The sequence below is a fragment of the Oncorhynchus masou genome, chromosome 27 (genome assembly GCF_036934945.1).
Source record: "Oncorhynchus masou masou isolate Uvic2021 chromosome 27, UVic_Omas_1.1, whole genome shotgun sequence".
Taxonomy (NCBI): Eukaryota; Metazoa; Chordata; class Actinopteri; order Salmoniformes; family Salmonidae; genus Oncorhynchus; species Oncorhynchus masou.
Genome location: NC_088238.1, coordinates 15,406,550 through 15,425,891, shown reverse-complemented (window position 1 = coordinate 15,425,891; position 19,342 = coordinate 15,406,550). Strand labels below are relative to the sequence as shown.

General features: G+C 45.1%; 1 protein-coding gene across 1 annotated transcript; it reads right to left on the bottom strand.

Moving 5' to 3' along the window:
* Positions 1 to 14,033: 14,033 nt before the first annotated feature.
* LOC135515276 (fish-egg lectin-like) lies at positions 14,034 to 16,251 on the bottom strand. The gene is made up of 5 exons (XM_064938971.1): positions 16,028 to 16,251; positions 15,681 to 15,914; positions 15,290 to 15,507; positions 15,041 to 15,159; positions 14,034 to 14,456 (listed from the first exon to the last, which is right to left on the bottom strand). The coding sequence occupies exons 1-5, from the start codon at positions 16,080 to 16,082 to the stop codon at positions 14,315 to 14,317; spliced, it is 768 nt and encodes a 255-aa protein (XP_064795043.1). The 5' UTR covers positions 16,083 to 16,251; the 3' UTR covers positions 14,034 to 14,314.
* Between the last annotated feature and the right edge of the window lie 3,091 nt (positions 16,252 to 19,342).

Here is a 19,342-nt window from a genome sequence, read left to right as displayed (position 1 = left end):
AACTAACTACTACTGCCCCACTACCTAACTACTACTGCCACCCTACCTAACTGCTACTGCCCCACTACCTAACTGCTACTGCCCCACTACCTAACCACTACTGCCACCCTACCAAACTGCTACTGTCCCCCTACCTAACTGCTACTGCTCCACTACCTAACTGCTACTGCCCCACTACCTAACTGCTGCTGTCACCCTACCTAACTGCTACTGCCCCACTACCAAACTGCTACTGTCCCCCTACCTAACTGCTACTGCCCCACTAACTAACTACTACTGCCCCACTACCTAACTACTACTGCCACCCTACCTAACTGCTACTGCCCCACTACCTAACTGCTACTGCCCCACTACCAAACTGCTACTGCCCCACTACCTAACTGCTGCTGCCCCACTACCTAACTGCTACTGCCCCACTACCTAACCACTACTGCCACCCTACCAAACTGCTACTGTCCCCCTACCTAACTGCTACTGCTCCACTACCTAACTGCTACTGCCCCAGTACCTAACTGCTGCTGTCACCCTACCTAACTGCTACTGCCCCACTACCAAACTGCTACTGCCCCACTACCTAACTACTACTGCCACCCTACCTAACTGCAGCTGCCCCACTACCTAACTGCTGCTGCCCCACTAACTAACTACTACTGCCCCACTACCTAACTACTACTGCCACCCTACCTAACTGCAGCTGCCCCACTACCTAACTGCTGCTGCCCCACTAACTAACTACTACTGCCCCACTACCTAACTACTACTGCCACCCTACCTAACTGCTGTTGCCCCACTACCTAACTACTACTGCCACCCTACCTAACTGCTACTGCCCCCTACCTAACTGCTGTTGCCCCACTACCTAACTACTACTGCCACCCTACCTAACTACTACTGCCACCCTACCTAACTGCTGTTGCTACCTAACACTACCTAACTACTACTGCCACCCTACCTAACTGCTACTGCCCCACTACCTAACTACTACTGCCACCCTACCTAACTGCTACTGCCCCACTACCTAACTACTACTGCCACACTACCTAACTACTACTGTCCCACTACCTAACTACTACTGCCCCACTACCTAACTGCTGCTGCCACCCTACCTAACTACTACTGCCCCACTACCTAACTACTACTGCCCCACTACCTACCTGCTGCTGCCACACTACCTAACTACTACTGCCCCACTACCTAACTACTACTGCCACCCTACCTAACTGCTACTGCCCTGCTACCTAACTGCTACTGCCCCTCTACCTAACTGCTACTGCCCCACTACCTAACTACTACTGCCACCCTACCTAACTGCTACTGCCCCACTACCTAACTGCTACTGCCCCACTACCTAACCACTACTGCCACCCTACCAAACTGCTACTGTCCCCCTACCTAACTGCTACTGCCCCAGTACCTAACTGCTGCTGTCACCCTACCTAACTGCTACTGCCCCACTACCAAACTGCTACTGTCCCCTACCTAACTGCTACTGCCCCACTAACTAACTACTACTGCCCCACTACCTAACTACTACTGCCACCCTACCTAACTGCTACTGCCCCACTACCTAACTGCTACTGCCCCACTACCAAACTGCTACTGCCCCACTACCTAACTGCTGCTGCCCCACTACCTAACTGCTACTGCCCCACTACCTAACCACTACTGCCACCCTACCAAACTGCTACTGTCCCCCTACCTAACTGCTACTGCTCCACTACCTAACTGCTACTGCCCCAGTACCTAACTGCTGCTGTCACCCTACCTAACTGCTACTGCCCCACTACCAAACTGCTACTGTCCCCCTACCTAACTGCTACTGCCCCACTAACTAACTGCTACTGCTCCACTAACTAACTGCTACTGCCCCACTACCTAACTGCTACTGCTCCACTACCTAACTGCTACTGCCCCACTACCTAACTGCTACTGCCCCACTACCTAACTGCTACTGCCCCACTACCTAACTGCTACTGCCCCACTACCTAACCACTACTGCCACCCTACCAAACTGCTACTGTCCCCCTACCTAACTTCTACTGTCCCCCTACCTAACTGCTACTGCCCCACTACCTAACTGCTACTGCCCCACTACCTAACTACTACTGCCACCCTACCTAACTGCAGCTGCCCCACTACCTAACTGCTGCTGCCCCACTAACTAACTACTACTGCCCCACTACCTAACTACTACTGCCACCCTACCTAACTGCTACTGCCCCACTACCTAACTACTACTGCCACCCTACCTAACTGCTGTTGCCCCACTACCTAACTACTACTGCCACCCTACCTAACTGCTACTGCCCCCTACCTAACTGCTGTTGCCCCACTACCTAACTACTACTGCCACCCTACCTAACTACTACTGCCACCCTACCTAACTGCTGTTGCCCCACTACCTAACTACTACTGCCACCCTACCTAACTGCTACTGCCCCACTACCTAACTACTACTGCCACCCTACCTAACTGCTACTGCCCCACTACCTAACTACTACTGCCACACTACCTAACTACTACTGTCCCACTACCTAACTACTACTGCCCCACTACCTAACTGCTGCTGCCACCCTACCTAACTACTACTGCCCCACTACCTAACTACTACTGCCCCACTACCTAACTGCTGCTGCCACACTACCTAACTACTACTGCCCCACTACCTAACTACTACTGCCACCCTACCTAACTACTACTGCCACCCTACCTAACTGCAGCTGCCCCACTACCTAACTGCTGCTGCCCCACTAACTAACTACTACTGCCCCACTACCTAACTACTACTGCCACCCTACCTAACTGCTACTGCCCCACTACCTAACTACTACTGCCACACTACCTAACTACTACTGTCCCACTACCTAACTACTACTGCCACCCTACCTAACTGCTGTTGCCCCACTACCTAACTACTACTGCCACCCTACCTAACTGCTACTGCCCCACTACCTAACTACTACTGCCACCCTACCTAACTGCTACTGCCCCACTACCTAACTACTACTGCCACACTACCTAACTACTACTGTCCCACTACCTAACTACTACTGCCCCACTACCTAACTGCTGCTGCCACCCTACCTAACTACTACTGCCCCACTACCTAACTACTACTGCCCCACTACCTAACTGCTGCTGCCACACTACCTAACTACTACTGCCCCACTACCTAACTACTACTGCCACCCTACCTAACTGCTACTGCCCCACTACCTAACTACTACTGCCACCCTACCTAACTGCTGTTGCCCCACTACCTAACTACTACTGCCACCCTACCTAACTGCTACTGTCCCCCTACCTAACTGCTACTGCCCCACTACCTAACTACTACTGCCACCCTACCTAACTGCTACTGCCCCACTACCTAACTACTACTGCCACACTACCTAACTACTACTGTCCCACTACCTAACTACTACTGCCCCACTACCTAACTGCTGCTGCCACCCTACCTAACTACTACTGCCCCACTACCTAACTACTACTGCCCCACTACCTAACTGCTGCTGCCACACTACCTAACTACTACTGCCCCACTACCTAACTACTACTGCCACCCTACCTAACTACTACTGCCACCCTACCTAACTGCAGCTGCCCCACTACCTAACTGCTGCTGCCCCACTAACTAACTACTACTGCCCCACTACCTAACTACTACTGCCACCCTACCTAACTGCTACTGCCCCACTACCTAACTACTACTGCCACCCTACCTAACTGCTGTTGCCCCACTACCTAACTACTACTGCCACCCTACCTAACTGCTACTGCCCCCTACCTACCTGCTGTTGCCCCACTACCTAACTGCTACTGCCACCCTACCTAACTACTACTGCCACCCTACCTAACTGCTGTTGCCCCACTACCTAACTACTACTGCCACCCTACCTAACTGCTACTGCCCCACTACCTAACTACTACTGCCACCCTACCTAACTGCTACTGCCCCACTACCTAACTACTACTGCCACACTACCTAACTACTACTGTCCCACTACCTAACTACTACTGCCCCACTACCTAACTGCTGCTGCCACCCTACCTAACTACTACTGCCCCACTACCTAACTACTACTGCCCCACTACCTAACTGCTGCTGCCACACTACCTAACTACTACTGCCCCACTACCTAACTACTACTGCCACCCTACCTAACTGCTACTGCCCTGCTACCTAACTGCTACTGCCCCTCTACCTAACTGCTACTGCCCCACTACCTAACTACTACTGCCACCCTACCTAACTGCTACTGCCCCACTACCTAACTGCTACTGCCCCACTACCTAACCACTACTGCCACCCTACCAAACTGCTACTGTCCCCCTACCTAACTGCTACTGCTCCACTACCTAACTGCTACTGCCCCAGTACCTAACTGCTGCTGTCACCCTACCTAACTGCTACTGCCCCACTACCAAACTGCTACTGTCCCCCTACCTAACTGCTACTGCCCCACTAACTAACTACTACTGCCCCACTACCTAACTACTACTGCCACCCTACCTAACTGCTACTGCCCCACTACCTAACTGCTACTGCCCCACTACCAAACTGCTACTGCCCCACTACCTAACTGCTGCTGCCCCACTACCTAACTGCTACTGCCCCACTACCTAACCACTACTGCCACCCTACCAAACTGCTACTGTCCCCCTACCTAACTGCTACTGCTCCACTACCTAACTGCTACTGCCCCAGTACCTAACTGCTGCTGTCACCCTACCTAACTGCTACTGCCCCACTACCAAACTGCTACTGTCCCCCTACCTAACTGCTACTGCCCCACTAACTAACTGCTACTGCTCCACTAACTAACTGCTACTGCTCCACTACCTAACTGCTACTGCCCCACTACCTAACTGCTACTGCCCCACTACCTAACTGCTACTGCCCCACTACCTAACTGCTACTGCCCCACTACCTAACTGCTACTGCCCCACTACCTAACCACTACTGCCACCCTACCAAACTGCTACTGTCCCCCTACCTAACTTCTACTGTCCCCCTACCTAACTGCTACTGCCCCACTACCTAACTGCTACTGCCCCACTACCTAACTACTACTGCCACCCTACCTAACTGCAGCTGCCCCACTACCTAACTGCTGCTGCCCCACTAACTAACTACTACTGCCCCACTACCTAACTACTACTGCCACCCTACCTAACTGCTACTGCCCCACTACCTAACTACTACTGCCACCCTACCTAACTGCTGTTGCCCCACTACCTAACTACTACTGCCACCCTACCTAACTGCTACTGCCCCCTACCTAACTGCTGTTGCCCCACTACCTAACTACTACTGCCACCCTACCTAACTACTACTGCCACCCTACCTAACTGCTGTTGCCCCACTACCTAACTACTACTGCCACCCTACCTAACTGCTACTGCCCCACTACCTAACTACTACTGCCACCCTACCTAACTGCTACTGCCCCACTACCTAACTACTACTGTCCCACTACCTAACTACTACTGCCCCACTACCTAACTGCTGCTGCCACCCTACCTAACTACTACTGCCCCACTACCTAACTACTACTGCCCCACTACCTAACTGCTGCTGCCACACTACCTAACTACTACTGCCCCACTACCTAACTACTACTGCCACCCTACCTAACTGCTACTGCCCTGCTACCTAACTGCAGCTGCCCCTCTACCTAACTGCTACTGCCCTGCTACCTAACTACTACTGCCCCACTACCTAACTGCTGCTGCCACACTACCTAACTGCTACTGCCCCACTACATAACTGCTACTGCCCCTCTACCTAACTGCTACTGCCCTGCTACCTAACTGCTACTGCCCCTCTACCTAACTGCTACTGCCCTGCTACCTAATTGCTACTGTCCTGCTACCTAACTGCTGCTGCCCCCTACCTAACTGCTACTGCCCCACTACCTAACTGCTGCTGCCCCCTACCTAACTGCTGCTGCCCCCTACCTAACTGCTGCTGCCCCCCTACCTAACTGCTACTGCCCTGCTACCTAACTGCTACTGCCCCACTACCTAACTGCTACTGCCCCACTACCTAACTGCTACTGCTCTGCTACCTAACTGCTACTGCCTTGCTACCTAACTGATACTGCCCTGCTACTTAACTGATACTGCTGCAACTTAAAGTGAAACACAACGCTGTTTTGTCAATCTCTTGTGTCAGTATCATGTTGAAATAGAATGGAATGTTATAACTATTTCTCCAAGCACGACAAGACTGCGGCTTCTATGAAACCTGTAACCACAGACCAGATAAACAGATACAACAATCTCACTAGTCTAGACAGGATAAACCTGTTTTCACGATTTCTGTTAGTTCCATTTATAGTACAATTATTGTTATTTTTTCAATCGTCAATATGCAGAAACAGTTTGTGATCCATTGAAAAGCTAACGTACTCAGATGACTTGTATTTTAACACATTATCAACTGCATATGCGCCACGAACCCTGTTGTTTTGACAAGTGGCATTTGATCAGATCGAACACAACTGACAGATCTGGTGAATCATTTGTTTATCACTGGTAAGAAGAGAATTTGATAAAAACAGTCATCTACATTTTAGAGTGTCGGATGGAGATTCAGGGAGGCTGCCGAAACAGGGAGGGAAACCAAATCTGTTGCTTTTTATTTAACCACAATGAATCACAACCCTACAGGGGATATCAACATTGACAAGACTTGTCTGTTATTTCAGTGGTGGCACACTGGGAAATATGTTAATGAGACATGTAATTTCAGCCAACAGAGTATTCTGAAGTTGTCAGTCTCAGCAAATTATACTCTCTTGTTTGATCAACTCAGCTATTTGTGTTGCAAAGGCAAACTTCAATATTTAAGTCCATAATTGTTTTACATTGAGCAGAAATCATTGGGTTGATGGAGAATTCCATGTCAGCTGAACAATTACCCAATTTACAGCCATATCGAAGCTTACTGGACTTTTTCCAAGTGAAATGTTTTCAAGTGTACATTTAGGTAAGGTGTTTATGTTTATTTGAACATTGATTAATGACTAGTTATGGGATGCTGATTGCTCATCTAACATTGAACTATGAACATTTGAACATTGACTGAGTGCCTAGTTATTGGACACTGATGGTAGATCGAGCTATGATCATGATGTAATATGAGAGATGATGAGCTATGACAAGGATTGCATTCTCAAATGCCTTGTTCATACAGAATGATGGATGTTTCTGCCCGCTATTATTCCAGACGTGGAGATGACCCATAGACGACCCAGGTCGTAGGTCACGTGCTTCATGCACATCAGGGATTTACATTAAAACCTGAAAGGCACTTGCCCATCGGGCAAGTCAGGAGTATTTTTTTGGTTACCTGAAGATTGGATCACTTCCCCGAAAATGTAAATGAGCTGTGGTGCTACCTCAGAGCAGTGGAGCTACCTCAGAGCAGTGGTGCTACCTCAGAGCAGTGGTGCTACCTCAGAGCAGTGGGGCTACCTCAGAGCAGTGGGGCTACCTCAGAGCAGTGGGGCTACCTCAGACCAGTGGGGCTACCTCAGACCAGTGGGGTTTATGTCAGAGCAGTGGGAATACCTCAGAGCAATGGGGCTACCTCAGAGCAGTGGGGCTACCTCAGAGCAGTGGGGCTACCTCAGAGCAGTGGGGCTACTTCAGAGCAGTGGGGCTACCTCAGAGCAGTGGGGCTACCTCAGAGCAGTGGGGCTACCTCAGAGCAGTGGTGCTACCTCAGAGCGGTGGTGCTACCTCAGAGCGGTGGGGCTACCTCAGAGCAGTGGTGCTACCTCAGAGCAGTGAGGCTACCTCAGAGCAGTGGGGCTACCTCAGAGCGGTGGGGTTTATGTCAGAGCAGTGGGAATACCTCAGAGCAGTGGGGCTACCTCAGAGCAGTGGGGCTACCTCAGAGCAGTGGTGCTACCTCAGAGCAGTGGTGCTACCTCAGAGCAGTGGGGCGACCTCAGAGCAGTGGGGCGACCTAAGAGCAGTGGGGCGACCTCAGAGCGGTGGGGCGACCTCAGAGCAGTGGTGCTACCTCAGAGCAGTGAGGCTACCTCAGAGCGGTGGGGCTACCTCAGAGCGGTGGGGTTTATGTCAGAGCAGTGGGAATACCTCAGAGCAGTGGGGCTACCTCAGAGCAGTGGGGCTACCTCAGAGCAGTGGGGCTACCTCAGAGCAGTGGGGCTACCTCAGAGCAGTGGTGCTACCTCAGAGCAGTGGGGCGACCTCAGAGCGGTGGGGCTACCTCAGAGCAGTGAGGCTACCTCAGAGCGGTGAGGCTACCTCAGAGCGGTGAGGCTACCTCAGAGCGGTGGGGCGACCTCAGAGCGGTGGGGCTACCTCAGAGCAGTGGTGCTACCTCAGAGCAGTGGGGCTACCTCAGAGCAGTGGGGCTACCTCAGAGCAGTGGGGCGACCTCAGAGCAGTGGGGCGACCTCAGAGCGGTGGGGCTACCTCAGAGCAGTGGTGCTACCTCAGAGCAGTGGGGCTACCTCAGAGCGGTGGGGCTACCTCAGAGCAGGCTTAACTTGAGTGACTGCTCAGTTCACTTGCCCCTAAAGGCACCGTCAATCCCTACACATTGAGACATTGCTCCATCCAGTGCCCTCTGGTTTACTGGCTGTGATGCTGACTCTGTATTGAAGAAAGAGGTTGGGTACATCTTTTCAAAATGCCTTGAATCCCACATGATCATTTCTGTGATATAGTGCTTCCAACCCCTTTGAAAAAATGTGTGTTTGAGCTACATTGCATTGGTCTATTTATTCTACATCCATTGAGACCAATCATTAGCCTGTGTGATTAACGGGGGCTGAGCTAGAACAGTAGTTGTGAGACCAGGGCGGATCCTGTGTAACGGTTTTCTATAGGTGAAGGAGAGTCGGACCAAAATGCGGCATGGCTATTGAGATTCATGTTTAATAAAACACAAAGGAAACACGAATCAATACAAAACAATAAACGTAACGTGAAAACCGAAACAGCCTAAACTGGTGTAAACTAACACATAGACAGTAACAAGGATGACAAAAAAAATAAAAAATACAAAAAAATAATAATAATAAATAAAATACAAAAAGGACAATCACCCACGACACAGTCAAAGAATATGGCTGCCTAAATATGGTTTCCAATCAGAGACAACAATAAACACCTGCCTCTGATTGAGAACCACTTCAGACAGCCATAGACTAAGCTAGAAAACCCCACTAAGCTTCAATCCCAATACCTGTGAAAAACCCCAAGACAAAAACACACCACATACCAAAACCCATGTCACACCCTGGCCTGACCAAATAAAGAAAGAAAACACAAAATACTAAGACCAGGGCGTGACGTCCTGAAAACGGTTCTTCTCCCAAAAATGTTTTAAAGTCTGATTGTAATTATTTCAGCTACAAATAAATACTGCTTTATTTTTCATGAAATAAACTTCTCTCTGAGTGGTGTGCTTGTCTTAATTGTGTACAGCTTTATTTTACAGCAGTCTTACCCTGTACCTACCCTCTAAGCAGGGCCGGCCCGCTCATTAGGCAGGATTATGAGGCTGTCTATGCAGGCATAATTCTGCCCAAAAACCATGACAATTTCTCTCAACCAGTGGCATATGGGCTTTTAAGGGGAGCGCTGGTGCCGCCCTGTGATAAGGCAGGGGTACAAAATATTTTGCTTGTTCATTCCCAGCGGCACCTCTGTTGGCATCGCTGTGACGCTCCACCAACATAAATCATGTAGCAGATAGAGCCAGGGTGAGACATGAGCCATTCACAAAAACTCTAGGCTGTTACACAACTTTTCATGATTACCGCATGTTAGAGGCATGACAAATGAATGACGAATTAACTTGAAAAATAATGGTATAGCCTACACTCAAATACGATGTGGTTCAACGAGAACATGGACATTTTGCCAAGGCAGAGCTGAGCGGCCGGCACCGAAACGCGCGGCAACAGCAGTGGACGCATAAATTCTTCCCTACTGACAGTAGCCAAATTTGACATGAAACTTTTTGTTGTTTTGTGAAAAAGATGTCTCTTTCCACTCACCACTATTTGGAAGCTGGAAATATCTTGCAAGTGGATAAATGTGTGTGGCTGACCTATAAAGGAGCCCTTTGAAATTATAGTTTGACAATCAGATGAAAACATCTTGATTTGTTGTGTTTATGCCACAGTAAAAGGTAACATATTTGTTAAACATATAAGTTAAAAATATTAGAAATATAGGCCCACAGAGATTCTTAGAGACTGTATATGTAATTCTATGATTAAGCCCATAAAAAATGTTGGTGCACGCGCTTGATCCCGTACCTGGATATAGTATATGGTAGAAATAGTATGTAGCCTTTTCTGTGGCCTACAGGCAGGAGATAAAATGTATGACACAACAGCCTGTTATACAAACGGTGGCTCTAACACATTATTAATAAAATCATTTGATGGCCTACATGGTACTCCAGTACCAGTACACTCCAGTAAGCACATTCCGACGCCAATGTCCTCTGGACGTCTTTTTTGGTCCTGTTGGACCTGATGTTCTTTTTTGGTGTTTCACAATGGTAGGCCTACCATATAGATGGCCATTCATAAAACGCAATTTCAGGTGACACTGAAGGCTACACCCCAGTAAACACGGATAAATGCCGACCCTTTTGGACACCTTTTTTGGTCCTGTCTGGACCGGACTTGATTTCTATGTCCACAGAAGTTGGTTTTTAGTCCGGTCCAAACCTAAATCTGAACCAGTCATAGATGTCTATGTTCGGTTCAGATATAAATGACTTTCAAAACACGTTATACCGTAGCATGCTAGCTAGCTAGACAAGAAGTCATCTTTATGAATCACATTGCCAATGTACTGGGAAATCCTTTTCAATCCTTATCATATGAAGATACATTATAAATGAAACATCTCTGTGCTCATCGGCCATTGGACATAAACATTACACAAGTCAGAAATCACAAATTCAACAATTTGCTGCAAGTGCCGCAAAGCAATCACTATTTTGCTTCCCATGCCTGCTATTCGGTGGAGAGGGTGTGTGGTCCAAGTCTGGTTTAAAGGATTGAAAACATCTGTCTGAAAGGGTCTCATTATCAAGCTTAAAAGGATAAACATTCACATGCAACATTATGGGCCAGAAAAGGTTGAAATCATTGGTCATGCATTAATCCAGCATGACTTCATCCAGAGAATGCCAGACTTTAATGACCAAGTTTGATGATGACAAAGTTTGCCTACAAGAGGGACTGCCACGCCACCTTCCTTATGTAAACTGACGGTGGTGCACCTATAGCCAATAGCCAGTTTTAGAGAACTGTCATTATTGAATATTGTAAGAGCTTTTATTGTCTGCGTCCCTGTTATTTATCTTACTATTCTGACTTGGTGTATAGGGGGAATACAGTAAGAACAGCCTATTCTGTTTCTGTCCATTTCAAAAGGGCTGAAACAAATAGGCATATCAACTAATTCCATTTAAACTCGCTGATTAATGTCATAATCAGAATGCTTGCTTCCCTCTTATCCACAAATGTTTCCCTTAAGCCATATTTTGTACATCTCCATTGTTATATTGTATATATAGGTCTATCTCATTAGTATCTTGTTCATTATTTTAGGTAATGTTGGAATTGTGCATTTAATTGTTTTGCTTACTTTGTGTATTATAATTAGCTCAGGTATTTTTCTCCATGTAATTCCAGTTGATTTTGCGATGATTGTTTTGTTTGCTCAATGCACTGTCTGTGAGTCGGTATATTTCACATAAAAGTGAATCCTCATGAATCTCTCTCTCTCTCTCTCTCTCTCAATGTGTGTCTGTGGTGATTTAATGAAGAGTAAAGTTTAGGCCTCATCACATTGCTGAATTTATCTGAAATAACATCTGAATTTCTGTCGGAGTCCATTTTGAAAGTACTAAATGAATAGGCCTACCTCGTCGCAGCTCGTTTGCTAATGATCAGAACAAACATTGTGAATTTACTGAACATAAATATAATAATGTTCGTGTATGGTTCAAAAGTCTAAACTCATGTCGGCATATGTTATTATTGAAGGAGAATGTGATTCTTATCAAGTTACACAAATCCACAAGGAATCCGTAGAAACCATATTTATTTAAGCAAGTCTGCCATATCAGCTGTTTTTATGAAATGCAGTAAATTATGCCGAATTAACTGTATTGCTGCCAGACAATGCTCAGCCTGGTCTCATAAACGTAAGTCTGGGACACTCAAATTAGTATGATATGTTAGGTTTGGTATGACACATGATTACTAAAGTCTGGGTGGATGGGTGGGTGTATAACGTGTTTGAATCTCATCACGGCTAGCTTTAGCAATTTAGCTAATTAGCAACTTCAACTACTTACTATTTATTAGGTACTTCACAACTGCTTAACATGTTAGCTAACCCTTCCCCTAACCTTAAACCTTTTAACTAACCCTTCCCCTAACCTTAACCCTTTAACCTAACTTCTAAACTTAATCCCTAACCTAGCCTATCTAACATTAGCCAGCTAGCTAACGTTAGCCACCTAAACAGGTTATGTAACATATTGTAAGTTTTGCAAGTTCGTAACATATAATACAATTTATAATTTGTAACATATCGTATGAAAATGGTAATGGACATCCACAAATGAATACATCCCATACGAAATGTAACATATCATACTAAATAGTGGTCTCGGATTTACGTACAGAATAATACTAATTACTCTGAGACCAGGTTGCCAGGCTCCGCTGATAGTCAGGTGTAGTGGTGGTAAGGATTCACTCCATGGTGCAGAAAGGAAAGCTCTGCTGTCTGGATAGCTTTATGTGGGCCCTAACAGTATGTGGGCACTGTCTGTCACCCTTATACTGCAATTAATTGATTGTTTAATGCAGTGGTGTAATGTACTTTAATGTACTACCGGTACTTAAGTAATTTTTGGGGTATCTGTACTTTACTTTACTATTTATATTTTTGCCAACTTGTACTTTTACTTCACTACATTCCTAAAAAAAACAATGTACTTTTTACTCCATACATTTTCCCTTGCACCCAAAAGTAAACGGTTCGATTCACACCCTTAGAGAACATCCCTTGTCATTGTCACGACTTCCACTGAAGGTGGCTCCTCTTCCTGTTCGGGAGGTGCTCGGTGGTCGTCGATGCCGGCCTACTAGCTTCCACCAATCCATTTTTTTTTTTTTGTTTGGGTCTGTCTGTTTCTGACACCTGTGTTCTATCGAGTTAATTTATGTGGGTTTATTAAACTCATTGCCTGCTGTTATTTTGTGCGGGAATATCTGTGTTTGTTCGGTGCCTGTGCTAGATTGTGCCACAGGCTATTCCAACGGTCGTCTGTGCCGTTGTGATTTATTTAGGAGTAGATTGTTTTTTTTCCCCTCCGGTTGTCACTTCAAATTTCTGTTTTGTTGGGCGCCATCATTGGATTTGTTTCCTGACCAGTTTTGTTGCGTTTTGGACTTCCAAATAAATATTTTACTATTTGGACCTCAGTGCTCTCCTGTTCTAGACTCTTGCACCTACCTCGTCCTAGTGAGGCACCTTACTCCCTCACCTCCCTACTGCCTCTGATCTGGTGAAATCACTAGTGTTAGGGTATTCCCCTAGTGATCTGTCAATTTGTTTTATTGTGTTTACTTAAAATAAGGAATTTTTACTTTTGATACTTATGTACATTTTTAGCAATTCCATTTACTTGTATTACTATATTTCAAACCAAATACTTTTCAACTCTTAATCAAGTAGTATTTTACTTGGTGACTTTCACTTGAGTAATTTTCTAATAAGGTATCTTTACTTTTACTCAAGTATGACAATGAAGTACTTTTTCCACCACTGGTTTAATGTTGTGTTGTGTAGTGGCTTTGCTGGAATGTATCTAAAACAATTTGTTGAGTTTGCCCCACCAAGATGTACATGCTAAAATCGTCACTGCAGAGCAACTAAAATCCCCCTGTTCAATATGAAAACAAAGAGACACGGAAATTACAATAGCTTCCAACTGAATGCTTTATTTTTGTGGGAAATTATTATATAATGAGATAATAAGCATTGAAAAGGATTCCATCCATCTCTATGAATAACCTCTGAAGCAAGATCATTAAGATCAGTGATTACTATTGACAGAGATAAAGTACTGAAAAGTATAGTTAGAGTAGTAGGTTTTAGAATGAAGGATTCTTATGAACTAATGTTGGGCATTCTCAAGCAGAAGGCTGTTCCAGAAAGAGAGATCAATGAGTGAGCAAGTGAACTTTAGACAGATCCCGAACGGCCATCAGATGCAGAGGAGAGGCTAAGGTGTGCACACCATGGTGACTCCAGACTTGGAGACGACCCAAAGACGGCCCAGGTCATAGGTCACGTGGCCCATGCGCATGCACATTGGGATATTGCTCCATCCAGTACCCTCTGGTTTACTGGCTGTGATGCCGTCTCTGTGTTGAAGAAAGGGTTGGGGTTCATGTTTTAAAGCTTATCCATTTTTTTAAGTACATCCATTTTTGGACTGTAATAATTGAATATAGCCATAGATTTTTGAAGAATATAACTTCTTCCTCTTGAGCTTTATTCAACCACAGCTAAAAAAGCTTTTACTCAATTGTTTGTAAACAATGTTATTGTAAACAAACAAATGTTACATGTTTTTTTTTTAAACAAATAATAGATCTGTCTTTGCATCCGTAGCTCCATGTATGAATTTGAGAGTGGTTATATTTCTCTAACTACATTCCTCAGCTGTTTACCAAAACAAGTGATGGGGTGTCTGGGAAGTTGTTGTTTTTATCCCAAACTGTAGCTTCATAGGACATCCCACTCTTACATACTTCATTGTACAATGTCTACACATGTCTTTATAAGTCCTATAAGTTCAGATCTGATCATATTTGACTGATTTTATTTATGTATCTACAGTATTTTAGTTGTTGTGTAAAGAGCTTCACAAGGCATGTACAGTAAGGATAATAATTATAATTAAATGTATACCATTATTATACACATAGTTCAGTAGTAACCTTACCTGGTATAAACACTACCCGCAGAGTTGACCCCAAAGACACGACCATCAGTTGCCACCTCAATCATGGAAAGCTTGCCGTCAATGTGACTCCACCCGTTGTTTTGGCAGTCTTGATTCAGCTGGAAAACAGATTCAATCAGGGTTTTAGGACAATTTCAACATATATAATATGAAACAGTTTTAGAATAACTGACACCCTCCATCCTCTACTACTCTGCTCCAGCTCTCACACTCTTTCCCTGATCTTACACTCATTAAGTAGATATCATCATTCTTGTTGACTGCCCAGCACCCAAAGGGTCCACAACTGTAGTACTTCACAGCTCCTGGCAATCCTGTCCATGGAAGAGGTGAGCCTGGACCCTTGTAGCCAACTGTGGCACTACTTGTCAGACAGAATGGAGTATCGTCCATGTTGGCCCCCACAATAAACTGGTTGCCCCCAGCATCCAACTGTTTCAGAAGGCCTGAAGACCACAAAGACAGACAGACGGACAAGCAAATAAGGAGCACATATCTGTGAGTACTGCCAAATGATCTACAAGTTACAATTTAAAATGTTTTCAACACCCTGATGGTATCAGGAAAGCTAAGAAGAAGATGTCCTCTGGATAAATATTGAGTAATTCTCTCCACTAACCTGCAGCTTGCATCCAGTTACCGGCCACATACTTGTAGATTGAGTCTGCCTTGTTGACACCCCAGATCCCTGCTGGTCCTACAGTGATATGCTTCAGGGAACCAGGCAGGCGGATCCATTCATCACCTACCAGGTAGTAGGGGATTTGACTTGTGTCCGTAGCAACCACTTGTCCCAGTCCTGCATCAATCTGCATCAGATTCTTGATAGCCACTACCTCCTGACAGTCCCAGGCTATGGAGACAAAGACATGAGTAGAGCACACAGACAACAAGGAGGATGACATTATGGAGCAAACTTCATCAACTCCATATTGAGCAAGCATGATTCAGATGATGGTAACTTACCGTGACTGATGGCCAGGAGACAGAGGACCAATAGGACGGCTGCAGTGACTCTCATGATGTCTCTGTAGATCTATAGTATACGTTTGGTTGTACCCCAGACTTCAATTGTCCCCTTGCAAGACTTTGAGCTTTTATAGCCCTGCACATACCTTTCACCAATGATGGCTTCCTGTTCCACCTGTTTAACAAAGACTTGAGGGTGTCCGTCAGAGAGAAGGGTTGTGTTATTGTCACCTGATGACAAAGATCATTCTTTTGTTCAGAATGTGACAAGGGTGGTTTATTTAGTTTTTGTATTGTCTAGGGTTTTTATATGTCCAGGGGTTATCTAGTCTAGGTGTTTATATGTCTATGGTTGCCTAGATTTGTTCTCAATCAGAGGCAGGTGTTTATCGTTGTCTCTGATTGGGGACCATATTTTGGTAGCCATATTCCTTGGGTATTTTGTAGGTTGTTATTCTATGTTTAGTTGCCTGTTCTGCACTAGCCATATTGCCTCACATTTTGTTGTTTAGTTCTGTTCAGTGGTCTCTCTTTAATTAAAGAGTTATGTTCACTTACCACGCTGCGCCTTGGTCTCCTCCTTTTGACGACCGTGACATTAACCAATCAGTGTAGATTTGTCTTAGTCCTGTTGAAAGGTGAATTCGTCTCCCGGTGTCTGGTGTGAAGCAGACTGATCAGGTTGCCCTCTAGGATTTTTCCTGTACTTAGCTTCATCCTGTTTCTTTTCATCCTGAAAAACTCCCCAGTCTTTGCCAATGTCAAGCATACCCATACCATGATGCAGCCACCACCATGCTTTAATAAGGAGGCAGTTACTCAGTGATGTGTTGTGTTGGATTTTCCCCAAACGTAAGGCTTTGCATTTAGGCCAAAAGGTGTATTCAGTTGCTGTGTTCAGTTTGTTGCCTTGTTGCATACATATGCATGTTTTGTCATATTTTGTTCTGTACATTTTATAGCTGTTTTTACTCTGTAATTCAGGTCATTATTGTGGTGTCACTACAATGTTGTTGATCCATCCTCAGTTTTCTCCCATCACAGCCATTGAACTCTAGCTGTTTTAAAATTACTAACCAGTTTCCTTCCTGTCCTGCAGCTCAGAAGGAGGAATGAATCTTTTGTGTCTGGGTGGTTTAAAACATCATCCACAGCATAATTATTGTGACCATGCTTCATTTTCCTCATTCAAGGACTCAATCATGGACACTCTTACTAACAGTTGTGGCTGCTTCATGTGATGTATCGTTGTCTCTACCTTCTTGCCCCTTGTGCTGTTGTCTGCCCAATAATGTTTGTACCATGCTGTGCTGCTGCCATGCTATTGTTGTCTTAGGTCTCTATATAGTGTTGTGGTGTCTCTCGTCATGTGTTTTGTCCTATATTTGAATTACATAAATGTTAAATTAAAGATATTCAATATCTGATTTGACATTGTTACCCAGTTATCAATCACTACCCTCCTTTGAGGCTTTTGTAAAGCTCTCTGGTCTGTATAGTTGAATCTGTGCTTGAAATGTAATACTTGACTGAGGGACCTTACAGATGTCTGTATACAGTGACGGTTCGAGCTTGTATGGCTCCCTTGGCGAACCTCCCGTTCAATTCCCCCCCAAAAACACCATACTGCTCTAACTAATTTTTTATTCAGACATTTGGAGCACAAATAAATCATAACATGTAAAACTATACATTTCAAAAAGAAGTAGCAAAGACCAATAGAAACAAATTGTAGTGTATAAATACAAATTAAAAAGAGACTTGAGTTGTTCCACTATTACCCTATTTCTAACAAAAACCACACAAATAAAGATAAATTGCACAAATCCTGTATCACACAAATATATAGAATAACACACTTATAAGAGTACCGGATTATTGCACTTCAAACAAGAAACACACAATTTCACCACTAATTGCATTAGTACTGTACAAAGTTAGAGGTGTTCTATTTGATAGATTCCCCAACTCCCCCTACCTCTGGCTACCAGTGGGGAGACCGGAGGTCAACCTACCCCCCCTCCCCATCTCTACTTCTGAGAGATTTACCTTCCCAGGCAGTAGCCTGCCTAGCTCACAAACTAGAGTCCCAAGCGGTGTCATTGACACTTTATCAACTTTGTAAGGTCCTGGGTGTCGTGAGGGTGAAATCAGGCGCAGGAAAGCAGAGAGTTCAATAAAGTGCTTCTATAATGCACAAACGGTGAACCATGGCCACCCCACTTTCGGGTGCTCAAACAAAATGCCCCAGACACAGGGAACGAAAACAGTCTAGCACTAAATACACGAACACGCGCAAACACCAGGGTTACAATAATCAATCCCGCACAAAGAAACAGGCCGGCTGACTAACAAAGCCTCACCAATTACAATCATCTCAAAACAGGTGTACTCAATAAACACAGGGGGGGGAGAAAATAATCAGTGGCAGCTAGTAGGTCTGCGACAACTACCGCAGAGCGCCACCCGAAAGGGAAGGGGAGCCACCTTCAGTCTGAGTTGTGACAAACTGCATATGCGCCAAGAACCCTGTTGTTTTGACAAGTGGCATTTGATCAGATCTAAAACAACTGACACATCTGGTGAATCATTTGTTTATCACTGGTTAGAAGAGAATTTGCTAAAGACAGTCATCTACATTTTAGAGTGTCGGATGGACATTCAGGGAGGCTGCCAAAACAGGGAAGGAAACCAACTCTGTTGCTTTTCATTTAACCTCAACGAATCACAACCCTACAGGAGAAATCAACATTGATAAGTGGTGGCACACTGGGAAATATGTTAATGAGACATGTATTTTCAGCCAACGGAGTATTCTGAAGTTGTCAGTCTCAGCAAATTATACTCTCTTGTTTGATCAACTCAGCTATCTGTGTTGCAAAGGCAAACTTCAATATTTAAGTTCAAAATTGTTTTACATTAAGCAGAAATCATTGGGTTGATGGAGTATTCCATGTCAGCTGAACAATTACCCAATTTTAAGTACAGCCATATCGAAGCTCACTGGACTTTTCCCAAGGGAAATGTTTTAAAGTGTACATTTAGTTAAGGTGTTTATGTCATGTCTGTGACTGAACTATTTGAACATTGATTGATGACTAGTTATGGGATGCCTATTATGGTGCGTAGTTATGGGATGCTGATTGCTCATCTAACATTGAACTATGAACATTTGAACATTGACTGAGTGCATAGTTATTGGACACTGATGGTAGATCGAGCTATGATCATGATGTAATATGAGAGATGATGAGCTGTGACAAGGATTGCATTCTCAAATGCCTTGTTCATACAGAATGATGGATGTTTTTG

What these genes read in the sequence shown, in the direction of transcription:
- LOC135515276 (XM_064938971.1), bottom strand. Translation starts at nt 16,082, where the DNA reads ATGAGAGTCACTGCAGCCGTCCTATTGGTCCTCTGTCTCCTGGCCATC. An exon ending in ATGATATCTACTTAATGAGT is followed by an intron (nt 15,160 to 15,289) that starts GTAAGATCAGGG and finishes TCTGTTTTCCAG; the next exon opens with CTGAATCAAGACTGCCAAAA. An exon ending in GCGGGTAGTGTTTATACCAG is followed by an intron (nt 14,457 to 15,040) that starts GTAAGGTTACTA and finishes TCTTCAACACAG; the next exon opens with AGACGGCATCACAGCCAGTA.